At 44.5% G+C, this 20,254-nt stretch overlaps 2 protein-coding genes across 2 annotated transcripts in view; both read left to right on the forward strand.

Moving 5' to 3' along the window:
* Positions 1–20,254, forward strand: part of SERPINA10 (serpin family A member 10) — a 201,224-nt gene that overhangs the window by 106,040 nt on the left and 74,930 nt on the right. The window lies entirely within an intron of this gene.
* Positions 8,228–19,392, forward strand: LOC118080834 (alpha-1-antitrypsin-like). Its single transcript, XM_035106705.2, has 5 exons — positions 8,228–8,371; positions 10,157–10,844; positions 14,287–14,557; positions 16,264–16,411; positions 19,002–19,392. The coding sequence occupies exons 2-5, from the start codon at positions 10,178–10,180 to the stop codon at positions 19,203–19,205; spliced, it is 1,290 nt and encodes a 429-aa protein (XP_034962596.2). The 5' UTR covers positions 8,228–8,371; positions 10,157–10,177; the 3' UTR covers positions 19,206–19,392.

Here is a 20,254-nt window from a genome sequence, read left to right on the forward strand (position 1 = left end):
TTATCTTCATGATGTTTTCTTTAATAATAGTAAAATTTATATAATTTCTCCATAACTTTTCCCACCTCTCAAACCAAATTGCATAGCTCAGATCTTGTCCCCATCTATATATATATAAATGTAAAAATCTTGAAAGTGTCGGCCGCACTTTTCTCCGTAACTGCTTGACCGATCGTCCTGAAATTTTGACACAACGATCCAGGCCACTCCCTGAGCGTTGTTGGGGACAAAAATCCCTGACATCTCACATCTGGGCAGGTAGAAACCTGGTTTTCCACCAAGTCAAACAGCGCCCTCAAGTGGCATTATACCCTCCTCCACCCCCTACCTTCCTGTGAAATCTAAGCCACACCCACAAACCAAATGACATCATCAACCAAGCAAGTGAAACCACCAAGGCGGCCATTATCAGACCGTTAGGCCCCTGCCAGGCTGCTAGGCCCCCACTAGGCCCGGAAGGGGGAGAGGGCAAGCGCCCAGGTCGCAGGTCGCAGCATGGCCTTTGTTTTATGTAGCCCCCTGCCAGGCCCCCACTAGGCCCGGGGGGATCACCCACAGCAATGCACTTGGGGGCACGGCAAGGGGTTTTTACTTTACAATTTAGCACCACTACCCCCCAAAAATCCCCCACCAAATAACCACAAGACAAAAATAAATACCATCCTTCAAAACGTCATGAGATACGCCGGTCATGGGGGGGGGGCAAACAGAATAGATCATGGATCAGGACACGTGGGGGCAGTCACAGGGATTGGCCACAACAATGCGCCACACCCACAAACCCCGCCTCCACCACGAGATCCTGTATCTCGCCTCGACTCAGGGGGACTCTGAGGCTCAGGGGGATCTGAAGGGGGCCTATTACCCTCCATTTGACAGACTAATGCACAGCAACCCACAAACCCCGCCTCCACCACGAGATCTACCACTCACATACATTCATCCGGCAGAGGTGTTGAAGACCAAACCAACTGAAAACAGGTAGGTAGCCGTGTTGGTCTGACATAGTTGAAACAAAATAAAAAAACTCCTTCCAGCAGCACCTTAGTTGGTCTTTAAGGTGCTGCTGGAAGAAATATTTTTATTTTGTTTTAACTGAAAACAGGCCTTTTCCAGCAACAAGGCCCAACATTGCCAAGTGGAGGTTGGGGCCTGCCTGGGGGTGGGGGGCTGAATAGGGAGCAGGGATACGTAATGGGTCAGAACAGGGTGGGGGGGAGACACAGGGATGAAACCTGCCCTCTCCACAGTATCTCACCTCGACTCAGGGGGACTCTGAGGCTCAGGGGGATCTGAAGGGGTGGCTATTACCCTCCATCTCACATATACTACGACTGAATGCAACCCTCTGCGTTTTAAAAAAACAAAACAACCATGCACTTTCTCTACCCAGTTTAAGTCCTCAGATATTTGCTGTGCCCAATTCCCCCCCCCCTCGATTTACAATCCCCTACCTTCCCCATGCCACTTCCTGGGTTTTTTATGGAACTGAACAACTCGGGTGCTTCAGAAGGCGCCTTCTATTGCCAGGCCCTTGCAGGGCCAGACAGAGGCCCGGACCAGGTAGATAATGTGGCCCTGTTTTTAACCCTTTTGTTACTTTTTTCATTTTACTGATTGTGAATATGCTTTGGATTCAGAGGCCCGTGCCAAGTGGCCCATATGACCCCCCCCTCCTTCTGTCTGGGCCTGTCTGTTGCTACGGGGCTGTGGGGCTTCGCTATTTGACCCCTCCCCCCAGTCGGGATTTTAAAAGTAGTTCTCTGGGTCCCAGGGCGCATCATCACCCCCAATCCTTAATCTAAATATATAGAAATGTTCATGATGTGTACACAGGGGCTAATGTATGGAGATACAGGGGGGAGGGGACAACAGAGGGCTCAGACAAAAGTAAATACTGGGAAATGGAACCCAGAGACTGACAGTTCCTTCTCCAAGGGTGGGGGCCAATGTAGGAAGATACCGGGGGTAGGGGCCAACACTCCCCAGTGACAACAGAGGGCTCAGACAAAAGTGCATGCTGGGAAATAGAACCTAGAAGCTGACAGTTTCTTTTCAAAGGGTGGGGACCAAGGTATGGAGATACAGGGGGGAGGGGCCAACACTCCCCAGGGACAACAGAGGGAAGGGTATCCTACCGAAACACAGGGATGAGCCGGGGTGGAGGGAGGAGGGGCAGGATACGTCATGGATCAGGACAGGGTGGGAGGGAATCACAGGAAAGAACCACAGCAACACATGGCTAGGTCAGTTAGTTTTATCATAAATTCTTTTGTTTGTTCATCTTTTAATTCCCACTCAAGTAACAAATTATACATTTTAGAAATGTTTTTCTTTGTGTTTTGTTATTGGAATTTCTGATTGGAATTTAGACTCTTCCTACAATAAGCCAATTTTCTTATCATGCACAAATTTATCGTTTAATTGGGAGAGATTTGCCAATTGTGTTTTTAAGCGAAAATCTGATCCTATAGTTTGCATTACCTGCATTGTATAATTCTGATTGTGTGGCTTAGCCCCCATATTCCTGGGATGTCTTGCTTAAAATGCTTTTTCTTTGCCTCTCTCTGTGTGCCAAAGTGGAATGTAAGCCAAAGTGGAATGTAAGCAAAAGGAACAGGATGCCCAGCTTGCTATCAAGGCCGGATGGCTGGCCTTGTCTGACACTATCAGCCTCATGCACAGAACAGTCAGGGACTCAAGCCCCCACTCAAGGCTGAGTGCTGAGTGCTACTGAGTGTATAAACACAGTACAAGCACAGGACCGGACACGGATATTCCTTATATGTACTTGTGACCCCCTTTGTGTTTATGAGAAGGACAGGATACAGATTTTCCTAATATGGATTTGTAACCTGTGACCCCCTTGCATGCGCACATTTACAGAGGAGGGGAAAAGGAGCCCAAGAAGTGTATAAGAAGCTTTGCAAATTGGTGTTTCTTTACTCTTGTCGTGAAACATGGATCACCAAGAGTCCCTTAAATTTAAGGATTAAATTCTTTCTCTGAATTCAACCGCCGGTGTCATTATTGACTGTCTCTGTCCTGCCTGGGCCCTTATCAGCAAATAAGGCTACAATTGGTAGTACTGAAGCCAGCTAGTGCAGTATACTTTTAATTCTTCACACAATTTAAGTTTTAACTGTCCTCCTTCTTCCTCTATTACCAATTGTCTATGTTGCTCCAATTTTACCCATATTTTTCTATTTGGTTGAAAGTATATCAAATGGGGTCACCCACCATGGGGTTTTGGGTTCCAGAAGCCTATGATATTTCCTCCAGACCTTAATAAATGGATTCCTGATAATATGGTTAATAAAATCCTGATGTACTTTTGTCTTGTCTTCCAATTATTATTATTATTATTATTATTATTATTATTAATTTATACCCCGCCCATCTGGCCGGGTTCCCCCAGCCACTCTGGGCAGCTTCCAACAAAATATTAAAATACAGAACAATAAGTAAGCCTGACATCCATATCTTTTGTCATGCCCCTCAAGGTCTAATATATTGGTATTCTCATGCCGAATCCACTCCTTAACCCAACAGAGGCAGGAGGCCTCAAAGTAGATCTTCAAATCAGGGAGGCCAAACCCCCACCTTTCTCTCTTATCTGTGAGGAGTTTGAATCTTATACAAGGTCTTTTACCCTGCCATATAAAATTTGATAGAGTCCTTCTCCACTTGTCAAAGCAATCCATTTTATTAATTCTAGGGATCATTTGGAAGAGAAATAAGACCTTTGGGAGTATATTCATTTTGATTGCCGCTATTCCCCCCCCCCCAAAATAGATAGTTTTAGCCTATGCCAAATTTCAAGATCATTTCTAATTTGGCTCCATAGATTTAAATTTTTCATTGTAATTTGTATACCTAAATATCTAATCTTGTTAACAATTTGTAATCATTTCGTCTTTGTCATATTTAGTTTAAAACCGGAGACTTTCCCATAACTCACCATTAAATCTAAGGTTTTCTTAACACTATCTATTGGGTCCTCCAACGTCAGGAGAAAGTCATCAGCAAATATGATTTATATCAAAAGGCAATACCTTTAATAGTCTCCTCTAATCTTATGTCTTATGTCTTGAATGAGAGTCTTTAAAGTAAAAAGTCTCTGACTCAAATTTGCCTTTTGAGATTCATAGATAAACCTTTTCCCCAGCTCATTCTTCTCTAGATTTTTCTTCAATAATTCCCATGATTCGTTATCAAATGCTTTTTCGGCATCGATAAACACAAAGGCAGCTTTCTTTCCAAATATTCTATTAAGTCAACGACTATTCTCATGTTTGTACTCATTTTCCTCCCTGGGAGGAACCCCGCCTGTTCCTGACTTATTATTTCCTTCAACACATTTTTTATTCTATTCTATTTTCCAGCATGAATGTCAGCATGAATTTTATAATCTGAATTTAACAATGAAATAGGTCTATAATTTTGGATCATTTCTCGCTTTGTACCTTCTTTTGCCAATAGAATTATATGGGCTTCCCTCCTTTTCATTGTCCTTTTTGTATAATTTTTTGAAATAGTTAAGAAACCTCTTGGTGATTTCTTCCATTTTATCTATGATCTTCCCTCCATCCATTACTCTATCTATTAGTAGATCTTTCTGCCTCTTCTTCAGTTGCCATGCCAGTAATTCCCTGGTTTTATTTGCTGACTCAAAATACCTCAAAATCCATCTGAAATTATTTTCTATCTCCTGATTAACCAATGCTGACAATTGATTTTGTAATAGCTTACCATTTTTCCTTGCTTTTTCATTTTTAGGATGTTTGGCTAGTACTTTTTCATTTTATTCAATTTCCTTTTTAATTTTATCCATCTTCACTTCCCTATTCTTTTTTTGAATTGCATGTTGTTGAATATAAAAGCCTCTCATAAATGCTTTACTCGCATCCCATATTACCCTAATATCTGTATCCTGTATCTTGTTATTTTGGAAGAATTCCTTAAGTAATTCTTGTGCTTTGGCTAAAAAAAATTCATCTTTGTGAGGGGAGCTGGTGCAGCTTTCCACAAGTAACAACTCCCAACTCCACGTCTGTGTATTTACAGATTTTTATCATACAGATATGTACAGGACAGAGCTAAAGTTCTCATGTCCATTCAGTCACTTTCAGATCCAGGACGTGGCGCCCTACGGGAACGCCTCCAACATGTCAATCTGGGAATCACTAGGCGCCTCCTTTCTTCCCTATAGTTAAGACCTCTGTGCAGTTGGGGTGATGGAGGCACCAGCTCCGCCTCTGTTCCCAAGCTGCTCATATGCTGCCCAGCCTCTCTAGTGTCAGAGAGCCCCTCCCTTGCAGGGGTCTGTACGTGCTTGTTGCTGCTGCATGACATCTCTGGTGTCGCTCAGGGCTCTCAGCATCACAGACCCCTTGTGCCTTCTTGCTGAGCTCTCTGCTGACCTCTGGTGGTCCCCTGACAATCTTTTAGGATTTTTTCATTCATTCTCCATCTTTTGTTTACCCTTCTCCTGTTTCTTAGTTATACTGTAACCAGGTTGTGATCAGTTATCAATCTAGGTAGAATATCGGGGGTGGGGGTGGTTTACCTTCGGCAGTAGATTGTTAGTTATCCGTATTCCATCAATCCTGCCCGCTGTCTTTTTTGCTTGGGAATGATGGGTAAAAAAATTCTCTATAGGGTGCTTGTAATGCCACACATCTTTCAGATTCAAACTCTCCACCATACTAAAGAAAGTGGGGGGGGGGAGTCTTCCTCTTGGTCTACCTCCTGAGTCTGTATGATCAAATTCCAATGAGGTAACTCCATTTAAGTCTCCTAGAAGAGTTTGGATTTGATATCCCACTTTATCACTACCCAAAGGAGTCTCAAAACGGCTAACAATCTCCTTTCCTCTCCTCCCCCACAACAGACACCCTGTGAGGTGGGTGGGGCTGAGAGACTTCAAAGAAGTGTGACTAGCCCAAGGTCACCCAGCAGCTGCATGTGGAGGAGCGGAGACGCGAACCCGGTTCCCCAGATTACGAGTCTACCGCTCTTAACCACTACACCACACTGGCTCTCACACTAGCCATATAATCTCCTCATTTATAAATTCTAATAACTTATCACCCACTACCTTGAAGAACTGTCTTATTCTCATTTGGAGCATAAATTCCTGTTATCACAATTTTTTTTGTTACCTTTCCCCAGTTGTATACCCAGAATTCTACCTTCATTTTCCTTAAAAATTTGTTTTGCTTCAAATTTTGGGTTAACATATATTACAATGCCTCTCCTTTTCTTTAAATCTGAAGATATAAATTCTAGACCTAAAGTTATAAATTCTAGACATCTAGGAATTCTCATTTGCTTCTCTTTCTTCCCTAGGTGGAGGATGGAGAGATGCAGACATGCACATAGAGAAACCTCTTGCCCAAATGTAACTTATTGTAGAAAGGTCAGAGGCATGCCACCCACTTTCATCCAATCCGCTGCTGGCATGTGATGCCTGTAAGGTTGCTGTTATGTACTGCTTGAGTGCGCCGCTGTACTCGGTGTACTTCCTCCCTGTCAGATTCGGATTCGTCGGTGAGGTCTTCGTGGTAGACCCTCGGTTGGGATGGCGGGGCCGGTCGTGCCTCTTGCGTTGACCTCTCGGCGGCTTCGGTTGCCAGGGCTTCCTCCAGAGCAATCTGGAACGTGAGGTCTTTTTTGGCGTAGAGGCGTCGTTGCAACATCTCGTCCCTCAGGCCACCGACGAGGCGGTCACGAAGCATGTTCTCCAATTCTGAGAAGTTGCATAACCGGGCGGCTTGGCGGAGGGAGGTCACAAACCCAGTTATGGTTTCCCCCGGGGCTTGCCGCTTTGCGTAGAAGGCATTTCGGCAAGCTACCACCGAGGGCTGTGGTGAGAAGTGCTCCTTCAGCCGTTCCATTATTGTTTTGTAAGAGACGGTAGCGACATCTCTAGGTGCAAGGAGAGCCCGGGCGATTTCAAACGTCTCCTCTCCACAGACGCTGAAGAATGTCGCCCTCTTCATGGCATCGTTGGTGACTTCTTTCGCTTGCAGGAGGAAGTTGAAACGGGCGGCGTACCCTTCCCAGTCTCCTGATGCTGGTTTGAATGGCGAGAAGCTGCTGTCGGTTGCCATTCTGGGTTCCTTGGGTCCTGGAGCTGAAGCCTGGATGCACGGTGCGATGCAGCGGTGCAGCAGGTGGCGGTGCTGCGGTGCAGTGCGTGGTGGCGGTCAGCTCAGCAGGATCCCACCCTCGTTGCCAGTGAAATATACTCGGAGTCGAGAGTGAATTTCATGCTCTTTATTCAGCTCATAGTCATCAAGGAGGAGAAGAGAAGACGAATGGCTCTTTTCCCAAAACCATCTGCTTATATACATTATTTACACAATGGGCCTTGCGTGATTGGCTACTTCAGGGCTACACCTGTGGGCCAATTATATTGTGGATTGACTTCTGCCTGCAGCCTGATTGGCTGCTCCTACAGGCCAATCAGGTTGCGGATTCACTTCCACCTGGAGTTGGATTGGGTAGCTCCCGCTGATTCTGAATCCTATTGTTCTAGGATTCAGCTCAGTACATAACAGTTGCCCATAAGGAAATGTGACCCATGAGCTGAGAAAGGTTTTCCCCTCCCTGCCATGGCCCATGGACTCTCCCATGACTCCTCCCTCTCACTGTTTATTCCCATCTTTCCCCTTCCTGTTTCTCACTTTGTCACCTTCTCTACCGAGTCTTTGTGTATATCGTTTCTCTCTCTCCCCCCCCCCTTAGTCCATTATTTCAGCCAGCCCTGCTCTCTTTATCCCTTTCATTTTCTGCTCCGTTATCATTTAGTTTAGTTAGCTGCTCTGTCAAGGAAGTGGAGGAGTGGGAACTGCCTTTCCTGAGGCATTGATATAAGTGGAGGAGATTCCTTATTTATAGTACTTTTAGATTACCCAATAACCGAGGCTCTGCACATGGTTGAAAATAATAATAAAATATAGAAACATAGAATTGTAGAGTTGGAAGGAACCATGAAGACCATCTAGTCAAGGAATATAGGAATATATATTTGCCTCGGAGCAAGCAGTGGTGGGTGCTACAATAATTGGCCACAATATGAGCTTGGACTGCTCAGAAACGAGTGGCTTGAGATCCCTTTGGTCATGGAAGTTCATGCTTATTTATTTAAAATCCAGCTCTTTATCAACCTGTAGTACCATTGTGCAAAGGTCGGGCGGAAGCTACAAATCCCTTGCATCACATTTTGTACCTGACTCCCTTTGGCAACCCATATTTGCTCTGCTTAATGGTTAATAATGAATACTCCGTACAAGCCTGGTATATAAATTACAAGTTTAAGAGGATCGTAGTGCAGAAGGGTGCTGCAATAATCTTTTGGTGATCTGTAAGTAAGCTGTACATTTTTTCACTTCTCTCTCTAGCTTGTTTTGGCATGGCTTATGATTTCTGCTGTATAGCCAAGTGTTTATTTCATTTCCTTTTCTGGGTTAACATCCATGCAGAACTAAATCAATCTCTGTTTAATGTTCAGACAGATCGGAATTATAGGCTAGATCAGGCATCCACAAACTGCGGCCTTCCAGATGTTTTGGCCTACAACTCCCATGATCCCTAGCAAACAGGACCAGTGGTCGGGGAAGATGGGAATTGTAGACCAAAACATCTGGAGGGCCGAAGTTTGGGGATGCCTGGGCTAGATCAATGGCTTTATTCTAAGTGGGACTTAATCTCAGATGCAGCAACTTGTTATGGTTGCATGAAATCTCACCCACTCCCATTACAGGACTGGTTCATCAAACTGGAAGCTCACAAGTTCCACAACATGTGGTACAGAGCAGCCCAGTAGAGTCAACTTCTGCACCATAAACCACACGGATATGGCAGATGTCAGAATCTCCCTCTGCTATGTAAAAGGAAAGGGCACCACTGCAGACTTCTTAAACAAATGCCTGCATGTTCGGGCCAGCATCTAAGAATATGAATTATTTCTTTGGTTCTGTGTGTGGCTGGTAGCATAAATAACTGGAACTACTGACACAGTTCTATTCCCATTCAAGTTAATGGCAGAATTTCATTGATTTTTATGACAGAGCAGGGATAAACCAAAGTTGCCTAAAGGTTGTCAGGATTCTCAGGTAAGCATCAGAATGAAAATGAAATAGTCTTTGCTATTCAAAAGTTGATTTCAAAATGATATGTGAAAATAACTATATACATAGATACAGGCATATATAGGTATAGATACAGAGTTGTCAAAATTAATATTACTATGTTAAATTCCAAAAAGTGTGAAAACATGAGAGTATCACAAAGAAATATTCCATGGTTAGAATGTGCCAGGTTTATTTTTAAATAATAAACTTTTTTTTAAAAAAAAAAACAACAACAACAACCCATTGAAACACTGAAAAACACAAATGTGGAAACAATTTTCTATCAAAACTCTATTCTGTATGTGATTTAGTGAAACTAGCAACATTCTTTCTTACGCCACTCACAGGAAAGGTGAATTATATCTATTGTTACAGGTAAGTAGCCGTGTTGGTCTGACGTAGTCGAAACAAAATAAAAAAATTCCTTCCAGCAGCACCTTAAAGGTCATCACCAAATCTGAAGTGCTTGTGAGTAAGGACATTGTGTATGCCATCACTGTAGCTGTCTTACTACAAAAGAATTTCAGAAATAGACTGGAAAGAGAAGTTGCTGAATTGCAACTTATCACCAAGCGTAAAACCACGGAGAGACCTGGTTTGAACAGAGACGTTGGATTCTTATCTCCTTATAGATGATAAAGCGATCTTCAGTCATCTCACCCCTTGCTTTTTCATGCAAGACCATTTGCAGTCGTTTACAGTCGTCAACAGCTATCAGTCAGTCAATCACCCATACCCCTCCCCACCCTTTCTCTACATAGAGCAGCCCAGTACATAGAGCAGTCCCCCCTTTCTCTGGGGACTTCTATTTTAGTGTATCTGAAGAAGTGTGCATGCACATGAAAGCTCATACCAAAATAAAAAACTTAGTTGGTCTTTAAGGTGCTGCTGGAAGGATTTTTTTAATGTTATTTCTATTGTATAAATGTAAAGGTCTAGGGCAGATTTCGCCTTTGTTGCAGAGTACGCATGCATTTTTGGATTGATCCTTTAACATCTTGTATGGGAATTATTAGCAGAAGAATTACAAATCCCAAATGAAGCTGGTCATCACCCTCTCCTTGTTACTGATTAGTCTTGAAGTCCAATGCCATCACCTCCCAGGACACAACCATGACCAGGCTAGCCAAGGAGACAAGACATTACTGGAACATCCACATCTTTCTTCAGAAGAACAGAGACAGGATTCCTCCAGCTATCTTAAGATAGGTCCCAGTAATTCTGACTTTGCATTCAGATTCTACAGGAACATAGCTTCAGGCGCAGGTTCGAGGAACATTTTCTTCTCCCCCATCAGCATCTCTGCAGCTTTTGCACTGCTGACCCTGGGTGCCAAGTCGGAAACTCAAAGTCAGATTCACAACGGACTCGCGTTTAACCTATCTGTGACTGAGGAGAATGAGATACACAAAGGATTCCGCCACCTCATCCATGCCCTTCACCGCCCGGATAACAAAGCACAGGTGAAGGTGGGAAATGCCTTGTTCATTGAACAGTCGTTGAAGTTTCTGCCTAAGTTTTTGGAGGATGTCAAAACCTTCTATGAAGCAGAAGGCTTCCTCACCAACTTCACCATTCCCAGAGTGGCTAAAAGGCAGATAAATGATTACGTGCAGAACAAAACTCAGGGGAAAATAGCCCATGCGCTCGAGGACCTTGATCCAAGCACTATATTGGTTCTTGTGAACTACATCTTCTTCAAAGGTAAGTTGAAAGAGTAATTAAACCAATGGGACTGGCAATACAAAGTTCCTTTGAGAGGAGTGCTCCAGTCAGCCTGGAATTAGGAGCCTTGGAACTCACTCCCACAAGAGGCAGTAAAGACCACCAGCTTGGATGACTTTAAAAGAGGGTGGGGTAAATTCATGGAGGAGGAGGAAATTTTCAATGGCTCCTAGCTAATGGCTATGAATCCCAGTTGCTGGAAACCTCAAGAGGGGAGAGTGCTTATGAACTCATGCCCTGCTTGCACGTTTCCCCACAAACATCTGGGTGGCCACTGTGAGAACAGGATGCTACATTAGATGGGCCATTGGCCTCATCCAGCAGACTCCTATGTTCTCATGCTTGCAGTGCTGTTCAAGGAATTTCAGTACTGGGGAAGGGAAAAAGAGACACCTTTTCTCTCTGCCCCCCTACACTTCCCCTGCTGTGCTGGGTAGCATTTGAAGTTTGCCAGTCCCAAACCTAAGTGCTTTATATGGCAGAGATGGGCATTCCATGCTGGAAATTGAGAAAAGGGAAAAGATTTGCCTCCTTTCTTATTGAGAGATGAAATGGTTCCATTTTCCTTTCTTCCTCCCAAAACATCCCTATAATAGTTCAAGGGGTGAGTGGGAGCTATTATAATTAGCATTGGCATTCATTGTGTTAATAATGTTATTATTACCATTCTGAAGAAATTTTAAAATATCCCTGTTCACCCAGTCATTTGATTGCTATCAGATACTGCTCCTAGCAACTTTGAAATTATGAGCTGTAAGGATAGGCCACTGTTTGTAAATGTTTTTAGATGTTCTAAATGTGTCCTTAATTATCTCAATGTGCTTATTCATTAATTTTTTTTAAATTGTATTGTCTTCCTGCTTTGCTCTTTGCCATCCTGGGCTCCTTTGGCAAGACAGGCAGCATAGAAAATTAATATCTTCATAAATTTGTGGCATGCAAATTCCAGCCCTTGGTATAAGCATACCTACACAAATATTGCATACCTGCTGTTCTCATTCCTGGGCACTATGCATATAAAGTACAATCATACCACTTTAAACAGTCCTGGCTTCCCCCAAAGCTTCCTGAGAACTTTAGTTTAAGGGTGCTATTCCTCTCACAGAGCTACAATTCCCAGAGTGCTTTTACAGTCAATCTCTTTTCCCAGGGAACTCTGGGAATTGACGCTCTGTGCGGGAAATAGAGGCCTCTTAAACTCCAGCTCCCAGGATGTCTTGGAGGAAACCAGAACTGTTTAAAGTGGCATGATGTTGCTTTAAATTTACAGTGCGGATGGGGCCCTAGGCACATCAGGCCTTGCAGTCATGAGGGGAAACTTGAGTAGAAAAGTGCTGAGTGGTTGCACCTTGGGGCTTTCTTTTGTCATCCAGTGGACTCTCTCACTGTGATTAAACTGATCTTCCACGGTCCTTAATCATCTAAGGAGCCTTTCTGCTCCACGAGTTACACTAGAAGACAAGGAAGCGGAAAGCACCCACATGACAGTAGGGACAGGGCTAAAGCACTGGCCCTACAGCTCTTTTCTATTTCTTTTGCCCTTCCACCATTATAATATCTGAAGAGGACTAGAATCTGCCTGTCTCCTGCTTTCATTAGACTGTTTCTCTCTCCCTTTCTCTGTGGACTGGAGTACCATCGATCTTCTGAAAGGAACCTTCTGTCACAAGTTCTTCTCAGGCAATTTATGTAGCTTTAAATTTTTGAAAAAGACAATGTTTATTTTTTTTATTTTTTTTTTAAAAAACCTTCACATTTCTGTATACCTAGGAGGTCCTCCCCAAATATTTAAAAACCACCTTTCCTGTTGCTTCCATTTTGTGACCATTTTTCCCCCAAGCTGATAGGCATTTAACCAGCTGACATCACTATTAAAGGGAATAAGTGGGATCCAAAACGCAATGTTGCAAATATATATCCCTGTTAGGTGGGCATACAAACATGTAACGATGGCAACTTTTTAAGGCTCTGATAAATATTCATCTAAAACTCTCAAGAGCTGTTGTGCTCACATCTTTCTTGTGGGTTTTCCACAGGCACCTGGTTGGGCACTGTGAGAACAGGATGATGGACAAGATAGAAAAGCCAGTTGGATCAGACCAATGGCCCTATGTGCTTATGCCTTTTTTGAAAAAAAATGTTGCTCCTGAAACAACAGGGAGCAACAACAAATTTTTGTGTTTGTAGTTGGGTTTTAGAGCAGAATATAGCACAATGAAATTGCAGCCTGCCATGGAATGTCAAATTTTAAATTGTTAAGCAGAGCAAATTTCCAGTACACATGAGGAGTTGAAAAGAAAAAAACAAAACATGCTAAAAGGTTCAACTTAATGATTAGCTCAAAGTCAGAGAGGATGACGAGACAAGATAATCGTTTGGTAGAAGCTTCATCCCTTTGTGTGGTGTGGCCCCATGGCTACTCTGTTCCCTAAGGTGCAAATAACTAGACAGCTTATTGGGTTTGGGGGATCAAGTAAGGCCACAACTTTATTGGTTACAGATGTGAAAGATTTGGCCATAGGCATTTAGGTAAGCAATGGCGCATGACACTCCCGCCCGTCCGCCAAGAGGGTGAAGCCAGTGGTCCGCAATGGAGAAGTGGTCCTAGAATATGGCCCTAGCCCCCATCTGGGCATCGGACAGGAGCTGCTCCTCCCGGATCCTTTTAGCAGGATCTCCTTACTCGTGGAGGGGCAGACAGAGGCTATAACCTCCCCTCCAACCAAGACTAGGCTTACCCAATGCCTAACCACCTTACAAAATTGTGGCAATTGCAATGAGGCAGGCAAAAACCCAAATGGTGGAGCCAGTTTGCCAGATGGGGGAAAGAAATTTCTGGCCGGCCCCTGAATTCAGCGACCGACATTGTCCATTGCAAGGTTGTACCACTGGTAAAAAAACAACCAAAAACCTAATCTGAGGGATGGTGGGCAGGAAAATGGGCATGGCAACAGAGTGGCTGAAAGACCCTGCCGGCTCGATATTTATCCTTTCCCTGGGCATGGTGCCAAGCGCTGCTACTGGTCATTGGCACCGTGATGCCCCATGCATCGCTGCCACCGTTGGCCAATTTGGTGGCAGGAGTACAATCCGGCTGGCAATAGGCTGGTTCATAGGGGAGACACAGTGCCCACCCACCCCAGGAGGGCCACCCGCCCCAGGAGGGCAAACGGACTTACTCTGTGGGTATTCCACTGTGTCCCATTGATGTTTTCACCATTTGTGTTCTGTTTTGCAAGCGGCCGCTACAGTTGTTTTGTCTAGGTTTTAGGTTTGTTTGTTTTTAATCACTCTGTTCTATGCCTCTTGCATTTCCTGTACCGGTACTTACATGACCAAATACTTACCTATTGCACACAAAGTTGCCTTTGGAGGGAATTAAAAGTCATGCAACTCTTTTGCCTAATCTTTTTCTTCCAAGCTTACTGGCAAGACCCTTTTGATACTCACATGATCCAGGAAAAAGACTTCTTTGTGGATGCAAACACTACAGTGAAAGCCAGCCTGATGTATCGAAAAGGCTACTACAAATACCTCCATGATAGAGATTTGTCTTGCTGGGTGGTAGAGATTCCATACAAAGGAGATGCCACGTCATTCTTCATTCTGCCTGACAAAGGAAAACTGCAGCATGTGGAAGGTGCATTGGTAAAAGAAAATCTGTCTAAATGGATAGCATCTTTTAAATCAGAGTAAGTCTTTTCTCTGCACTGTTTTTTCAAATGCTGCTAATTCAAAGAGTTGAAGCTTTTTGTTTTAAAAGGATACCAGATACACACACACACACACACAAGTTTCAGGGGGCCACTGGTAAGGACACCCCATAGCCCTAACCCCAGCTACTGCTGTCAGCTCCCTAACTGCAGGTTTACCTAGATGTGGGTTCGGGGTGGCCGATATCTGGTTTTCAACATTGTGACATATCACCAGCTAAACATTGTGATGTACCGATAGATCATAGAATCATAGAGTTGGAAGAGACCACAAGAGCCATCCAGTCCAACCCCCTGCCAAGCAGGAAACACCATCAAAGCATTCCTGACAGATGGCTGTCAAGCCTCTGCTTAAAGACCTCCAAAGAAGGAGACTCCACCACACTCCTTGGTAGCATGTTCCACTGTCGAACAGCTCTTTCATTAGACTGTTTCAGACCACAATGTCTGGAATAAGGATGGAACTACGCAGAGGCGAACAGTAGGGCTGGTGTCAGGATGCCGCCAGTGGCTCTTGGCTGGTTGCCCAGGAAAGTATAAAGACAACAAAAGGTTTCTTACCATCCCTTTTCTTTCAATATTTACACAGAGAGGCTATAGAACCCAGTCTCTTGGATAATGGCATTGTCCTGAGTGAATCTCCACCCCCATCTTTCCCACTTCCTCATTCCCATCATCTTCTCTATGGGTGCTGCTACGTGCCCTCTGCCTTTGAGCTCTTTGTTCTCCTACTTTTATGGCTCCCTGGGTTCTGGGAGATGGAGGGTCTGGGATGCTTTCTGATGACACCGTGTCAACCAGCTGCCTCTCCGCTTCTGCCTCCTCCTCCTCTCCCATTATTTCCCAACTCTCCCCCTCATCTGCCTCTGAGCTGTGACCCCCAGCAAACCCCTGTTGTAAATCAATACTGACTTCCTCTTCCTCCTCCCTAGAAGGGTCAGGATGGGGAGGCGGTCTCCATCATTCCTTCTCTGCCCAGTCCCTGACACTGATGGTTCCAGTCTGCTAGACCTGTGGCCCTAAAAAAGTTACTGCCTTGTTTTCGAGCCATAGGCTCCCAAGGTGTGAGGTGATGGAAGCTTCCCTGGGAGTGAGTCCTCTGAATCTGAGGAGCCCACTAAAAAGCCATGAGAAATCTCCATCCCATGGGCCTAATGGAGCCCAGTAGGGGTCCTAATTTGTCCTATTAGGTTATCTCTCCCAAAGCCACATTCACCTGCCCACACAAGGCATCATATATGATGTTAGTTGTGGGGCAGGTTATGACACAGCACATTGGCATAATAACTGTGGTTTGCAGGTGCTGCCAATCAAGTTGATCACCAGCACTTGCAACCCCCTGAGAATCTGCCACCGTGATTTGATTTCAGCGGACATTTTGGCGATATCAGTCCCGCACGCCTGTCAAAATGGCACATGGCAGTTGCTGGAGGTCAGGATCTGGCCTGCAAGCTAAATCCAGTTCCTAACCCCCTCTACTAAAGCAATGTATTCTGGCCTGGGAGGACTTGGAATGGAGAAACAGTGACCCTTCAAGATGCTTCAAGAGACCCTTCCTATGCACTGGGGCCCTTTTCCATGCTTGAATGTGCATCAAGGCCAGGGAATGTCACTGTGTGGGTCACGACTCAACAGCTGAACACCAATGAATTAACACATGGATTCTTTTTCTTTTTCTTCACCAGCAATATACGTCTTTTCATCCCCAAATTTTCCATTTCTGCATCCTATGATGTCAAAGACTTATTACAGAAGATGGGTGTGCAAGACGTCTTTAATGATGCTGCTGATCTGTCTGGAATTACCGGAGAACGTGAGCTGCTGGTTTCCAAAGTAAGTGCGTTCCTTCTTGGATCAAGTGCTTCTTTAAACCTTCATGCTCTGTCATTTGGCCCTCAATTAAAGAATACTTGGCAAAATTACCTCCAATAATTTCTCAGAAGCACGTGAAGAACATCTGAGAAGGAACTCTTTTTGTTGCTATTTTTCTCGTTTGCAAGAAGCCATGAAAATGTTGCAAAATGTGAATCACAGATCCATACCATACATTTAAAGTGAATTCAGTGTACATTTAAAGCACATACTTCCATCAAATAATTCTGGAAGATGGAATTTCGCCTTCACAGACTTACAATTCTCAGCACCCTTAACAAACTACAGTTCCCAGAATTCACTGGGGAAAGTCATGTGCTTTAAATTTGCATTGAATGTGCCTTAAATCTAGACTCAGCCATACTTCCTTTTGTGCTGCATTTCTAGGCATAGGTCCTGGCTTTCCAGGTCTGAGCAGAGATGTATTACTACTACTACTACTACTACTACTACTACTACTACTACTACTATTCCCTGTGCTTTCTCCAGGAGAACCCTTGTTTAATGCTGAATTTGAGCAAATGGTTTTCAGCATTGTCACTTGCTCTGATTCAGCAGTGAAATATGGGTTTTCCTGGGGGAAGTGCTGGGGCCAAAAAAAACGCCCACAGACACAAATCTGGGAAACCCAAACCTGTGCATAGAAAGCATGGAGTGACGGGAAATGTGGGTGAACCCTCAGTGACATTGGTTTGTCTTTAGACTGACACCTGAAGAATGTATTCTAACAGGAGTCTCATGGTTAAATGTGGATTGGATGGTACATCATGTGTCTACTACATTCATTTGTTTATCAGACAAATCAAGGTTATCTGGGCACTGAACAAAAGAGAACACTGAAACAATTCAAATAAAACCAGTGAATACGGCATAAGAATGCATAGGTAGAAGTGCTACACTCCCCTTTGAAGGAGCAGGTCCATCGCTGGGGATACAAATTGATCCAAACAGTCACTGAAAGTTCATTGGCCTCGGTGGTTAGGAGTGCCTGTTTCCTGCTATATAGTCCCTTTTGGACAGAGATAATTATTATTATTATTATTATTATTATTATTATTATTTATTTATTTATACCCCGCCCATCTGGCCGGGTCTCCCAAGCCACTCTGGGCAGCCTCCAACAGAAGAACAAAACACAATAATCAATTAAACATTAAAAGCCTCCCTGAACAGGGCTGCCTTCAGATGTCTTCTGTGTGTACTCTGTGACTACATTCTCTTCATTCAAATTCAAATGCTCAAGACTCATAAACCCTTCCAGAAAGCACTCATTTCTAAAGACAACACAAATGGTGAACAATCATAGATAGCAACATTATCAAGTCCTCAGATCGTTAAGCTTACATTATCACCTGTCAGACAGTATGCTTACTTCCAACTGCTAACATTTAAAGTATTGTGGGGTAAGCTTCCACAAACCTATTATCCAGGAGCAATAGTTCAGGAGATGAATCAGCCCTAGTACCCCCTGCTCTGGTAACTTCCAGAATACATTATTGCAATCTCTGCTTTGTGAGGCAGCCCCTGAAAATGACTTGGAAACTTTAGCTGATCCAAAATGCAGCGGCCCGATTACTAGCTGGGGTTCCAACTAGAACCTGCATAACCCACATTTTAAAACACCTACCTGGTTGCCAGATTGTTTCCAGGCCAAATTCAAGGTGCTTGCATTAATGTTCCAAGCCCTAAATGACTTAGATCCCAAAGGTCGGAAATACCTTCTCCTTCCCTACAGCCCCCCTTGGGTGCGAAGACCAGCAAGGGAGGTCCTCCTGGTAGTCTCACTGCCCTCAGAATTCAGGGAATGAGGGCCTGGGAGACAGCATTCTCTGCAGCAGTCCCTAAGTTGTGGAATTCCCTCTCCACAAAGGTGTGCCTTTGTTTTGTATTCCCCATCATGTGCTGAAGACACACTTCTTGACCCTGACTTTTGACAACACGGTATATTTTGGGACGCGCCATATTCTTGCAGACTGTGGAGACATTTAGAAGCTCCTCAAAGAGCTACAATATCCAGAGCAGTTTAACATTCAATCCCCCTTCCCAGGGAACTCTGTAAATTTTAGCTCTGAGCAGAAAAGCGGTCTCCTAAGAACTCTTAACACCCTGGACAAGGTACCCCCAGGATTCCTTGGGGGAAGCCATGAATGCTTAAATTGGTACAGCACCGCTTTCAATGTACAGCGCAAAAGAGACCTAGGTTGCAGTATGTGCTTGTTTGTAGTGTTGGCATGTTGCCCAGGACATTTTCTCCTGTTTGTGAATGTGCTCACACACACACACACACACACACACACACACACACACACCACCAAAGGTTGGTAACCCCTGCTTTAGCTAAAAGAGCAAACACCCTCTTGGATTTGAAGGTCATTGTGGACAAGCGATCACAGAGAAAGCAATTACAGTAGATAGAGCAACCGCTTCAGGGAGGTCTAATAGAAAGACCCTCAGTATGAGAACAATGATCATCTCAAGGGTGTCCATATTCACCTGTGAACTACTGGAGAATGTGACCTGCAGACAATGATATGTTGTTCTTTCCTCACAGGCTGTTCACAAGACTGTGCTGGATGTTAACGAGAGTGGCACTGAGGCAGCGGCAGTCACCACGATAGAGTTTATGTTCCGTTCCGCTCCAATTCATTCTGTACTTACTCTCAAATTCAACAGACCCTTCTTGATTGCTATTTTAGATAAGGCAACATGGAGCATTCTCTTCCTAGGGAAGATCATGAACCCTACACTGGAATGAATATTAGAAGAGCCAGAGTCTTAAGAGTACAGCCTTTTTTAGGAGATTTTTAAAAAAAACCACTGGATTTCCAGCTTTGCGTTTTCTTAGCTAGTCCTGGTGCTGCCCATAACCAGTTGTCTCTGGGATGAAGAAGAAGATGACTGACTTCAAAGCCATTTTATAATAAAAATGATTTTAAAACATTGCGATATTGTGGGTTAACTTCATGTTCCACCCTTTTGAATCTGCAATATGTTTCTGCCGTTGAAAGGGGCCCACTAATCCCTAGGTGACCTCCTAAATCCTATTTTAGAAAATCAAGTCCCTAAGTGAAGGCTGAGCAGACAGTAGATCACAATCAGCCAGTAGATTTGCAGGAGGGTTTCTGCCTCCCAGTTCTTTGAACAGCAACAACAAAATGAGTTTGCCCCGGTAAAGTAGGCTGCTGAAATTGGGGGGGGGGAGCTACCCAGAAGTGGACTTGTGTACGAAACGTTAATAACCTCAGTTCAGTTCTGGTTCTAAAAATAAATTCAAACCAACTCAGAAGGTGCTCAGGGGCATCCTATGTCCTTTAATTCTAACTGTATCATTTTCACATATGGCTCCGGTTGGGAGATATTGCAGAACTTTCTCCTAATATTATCCACCACTATGTTAGGGTGCCAGCCTCTGTGGGCCTTGACATACCCATTTGCCCCAGGTGCTGTTCACTACTGTACTCCAGAGGGGGGGGGCTCATTTGGGACTTCAGGCCCAAGGTCCAGCTCTAGTTGCACCGCCGGGCACTGGTGGAGGAAGTGGAGTGGGGGGGGAGCGCACCGCCCCAGCAGTGCAATCCTGGTGGGGTGCCATTGCACCTACCCCCCTGCCTGCAGCGCCACACCTCCACAGACGGTGTGCCATGCCCCAGGATGCATGCCACGCCCCTGCGGATGGAGAGCCATACCCCCAGGACGCACGCCAGCCCCGCCCCCACCTGCTCTCTGACCCCCGGTGCCAGAGCATGAAGCTCCGCCACTGCCGCTGGGGTGCGCAAGCCACAAAGAATCATAGAATCCTAGAGT

Source organism: Zootoca vivipara, chromosome 1, assembly GCF_963506605.1.
Source record: "Zootoca vivipara chromosome 1, rZooViv1.1, whole genome shotgun sequence".
In the NCBI taxonomy this organism is placed as follows: Eukaryota; Metazoa; Chordata; class Lepidosauria; order Squamata; family Lacertidae; genus Zootoca; species Zootoca vivipara.

Excerpts from the sequence above, each read along its gene's own strand:
- LOC118080834 (XM_035106705.2), top strand. The coding sequence starts at position 10,178 with ATGAAGCTGGTCATCACCCTCTCCTTGTTACTGATTAGTCTTGAAGTC. Across the intron at positions 10,845-14,286 it reads GAACTACATCTTCTTCAAAG|CTTACTGGCAAGACCCTTTT; the intron begins GTAAGTTGAAAG and ends TTTTCTTCCAAG. Across the intron at positions 14,558-16,263 it reads ATAGCATCTTTTAAATCAGA|CAATATACGTCTTTTCATCC; the intron begins GTAAGTCTTTTC and ends TTTCTTCACCAG.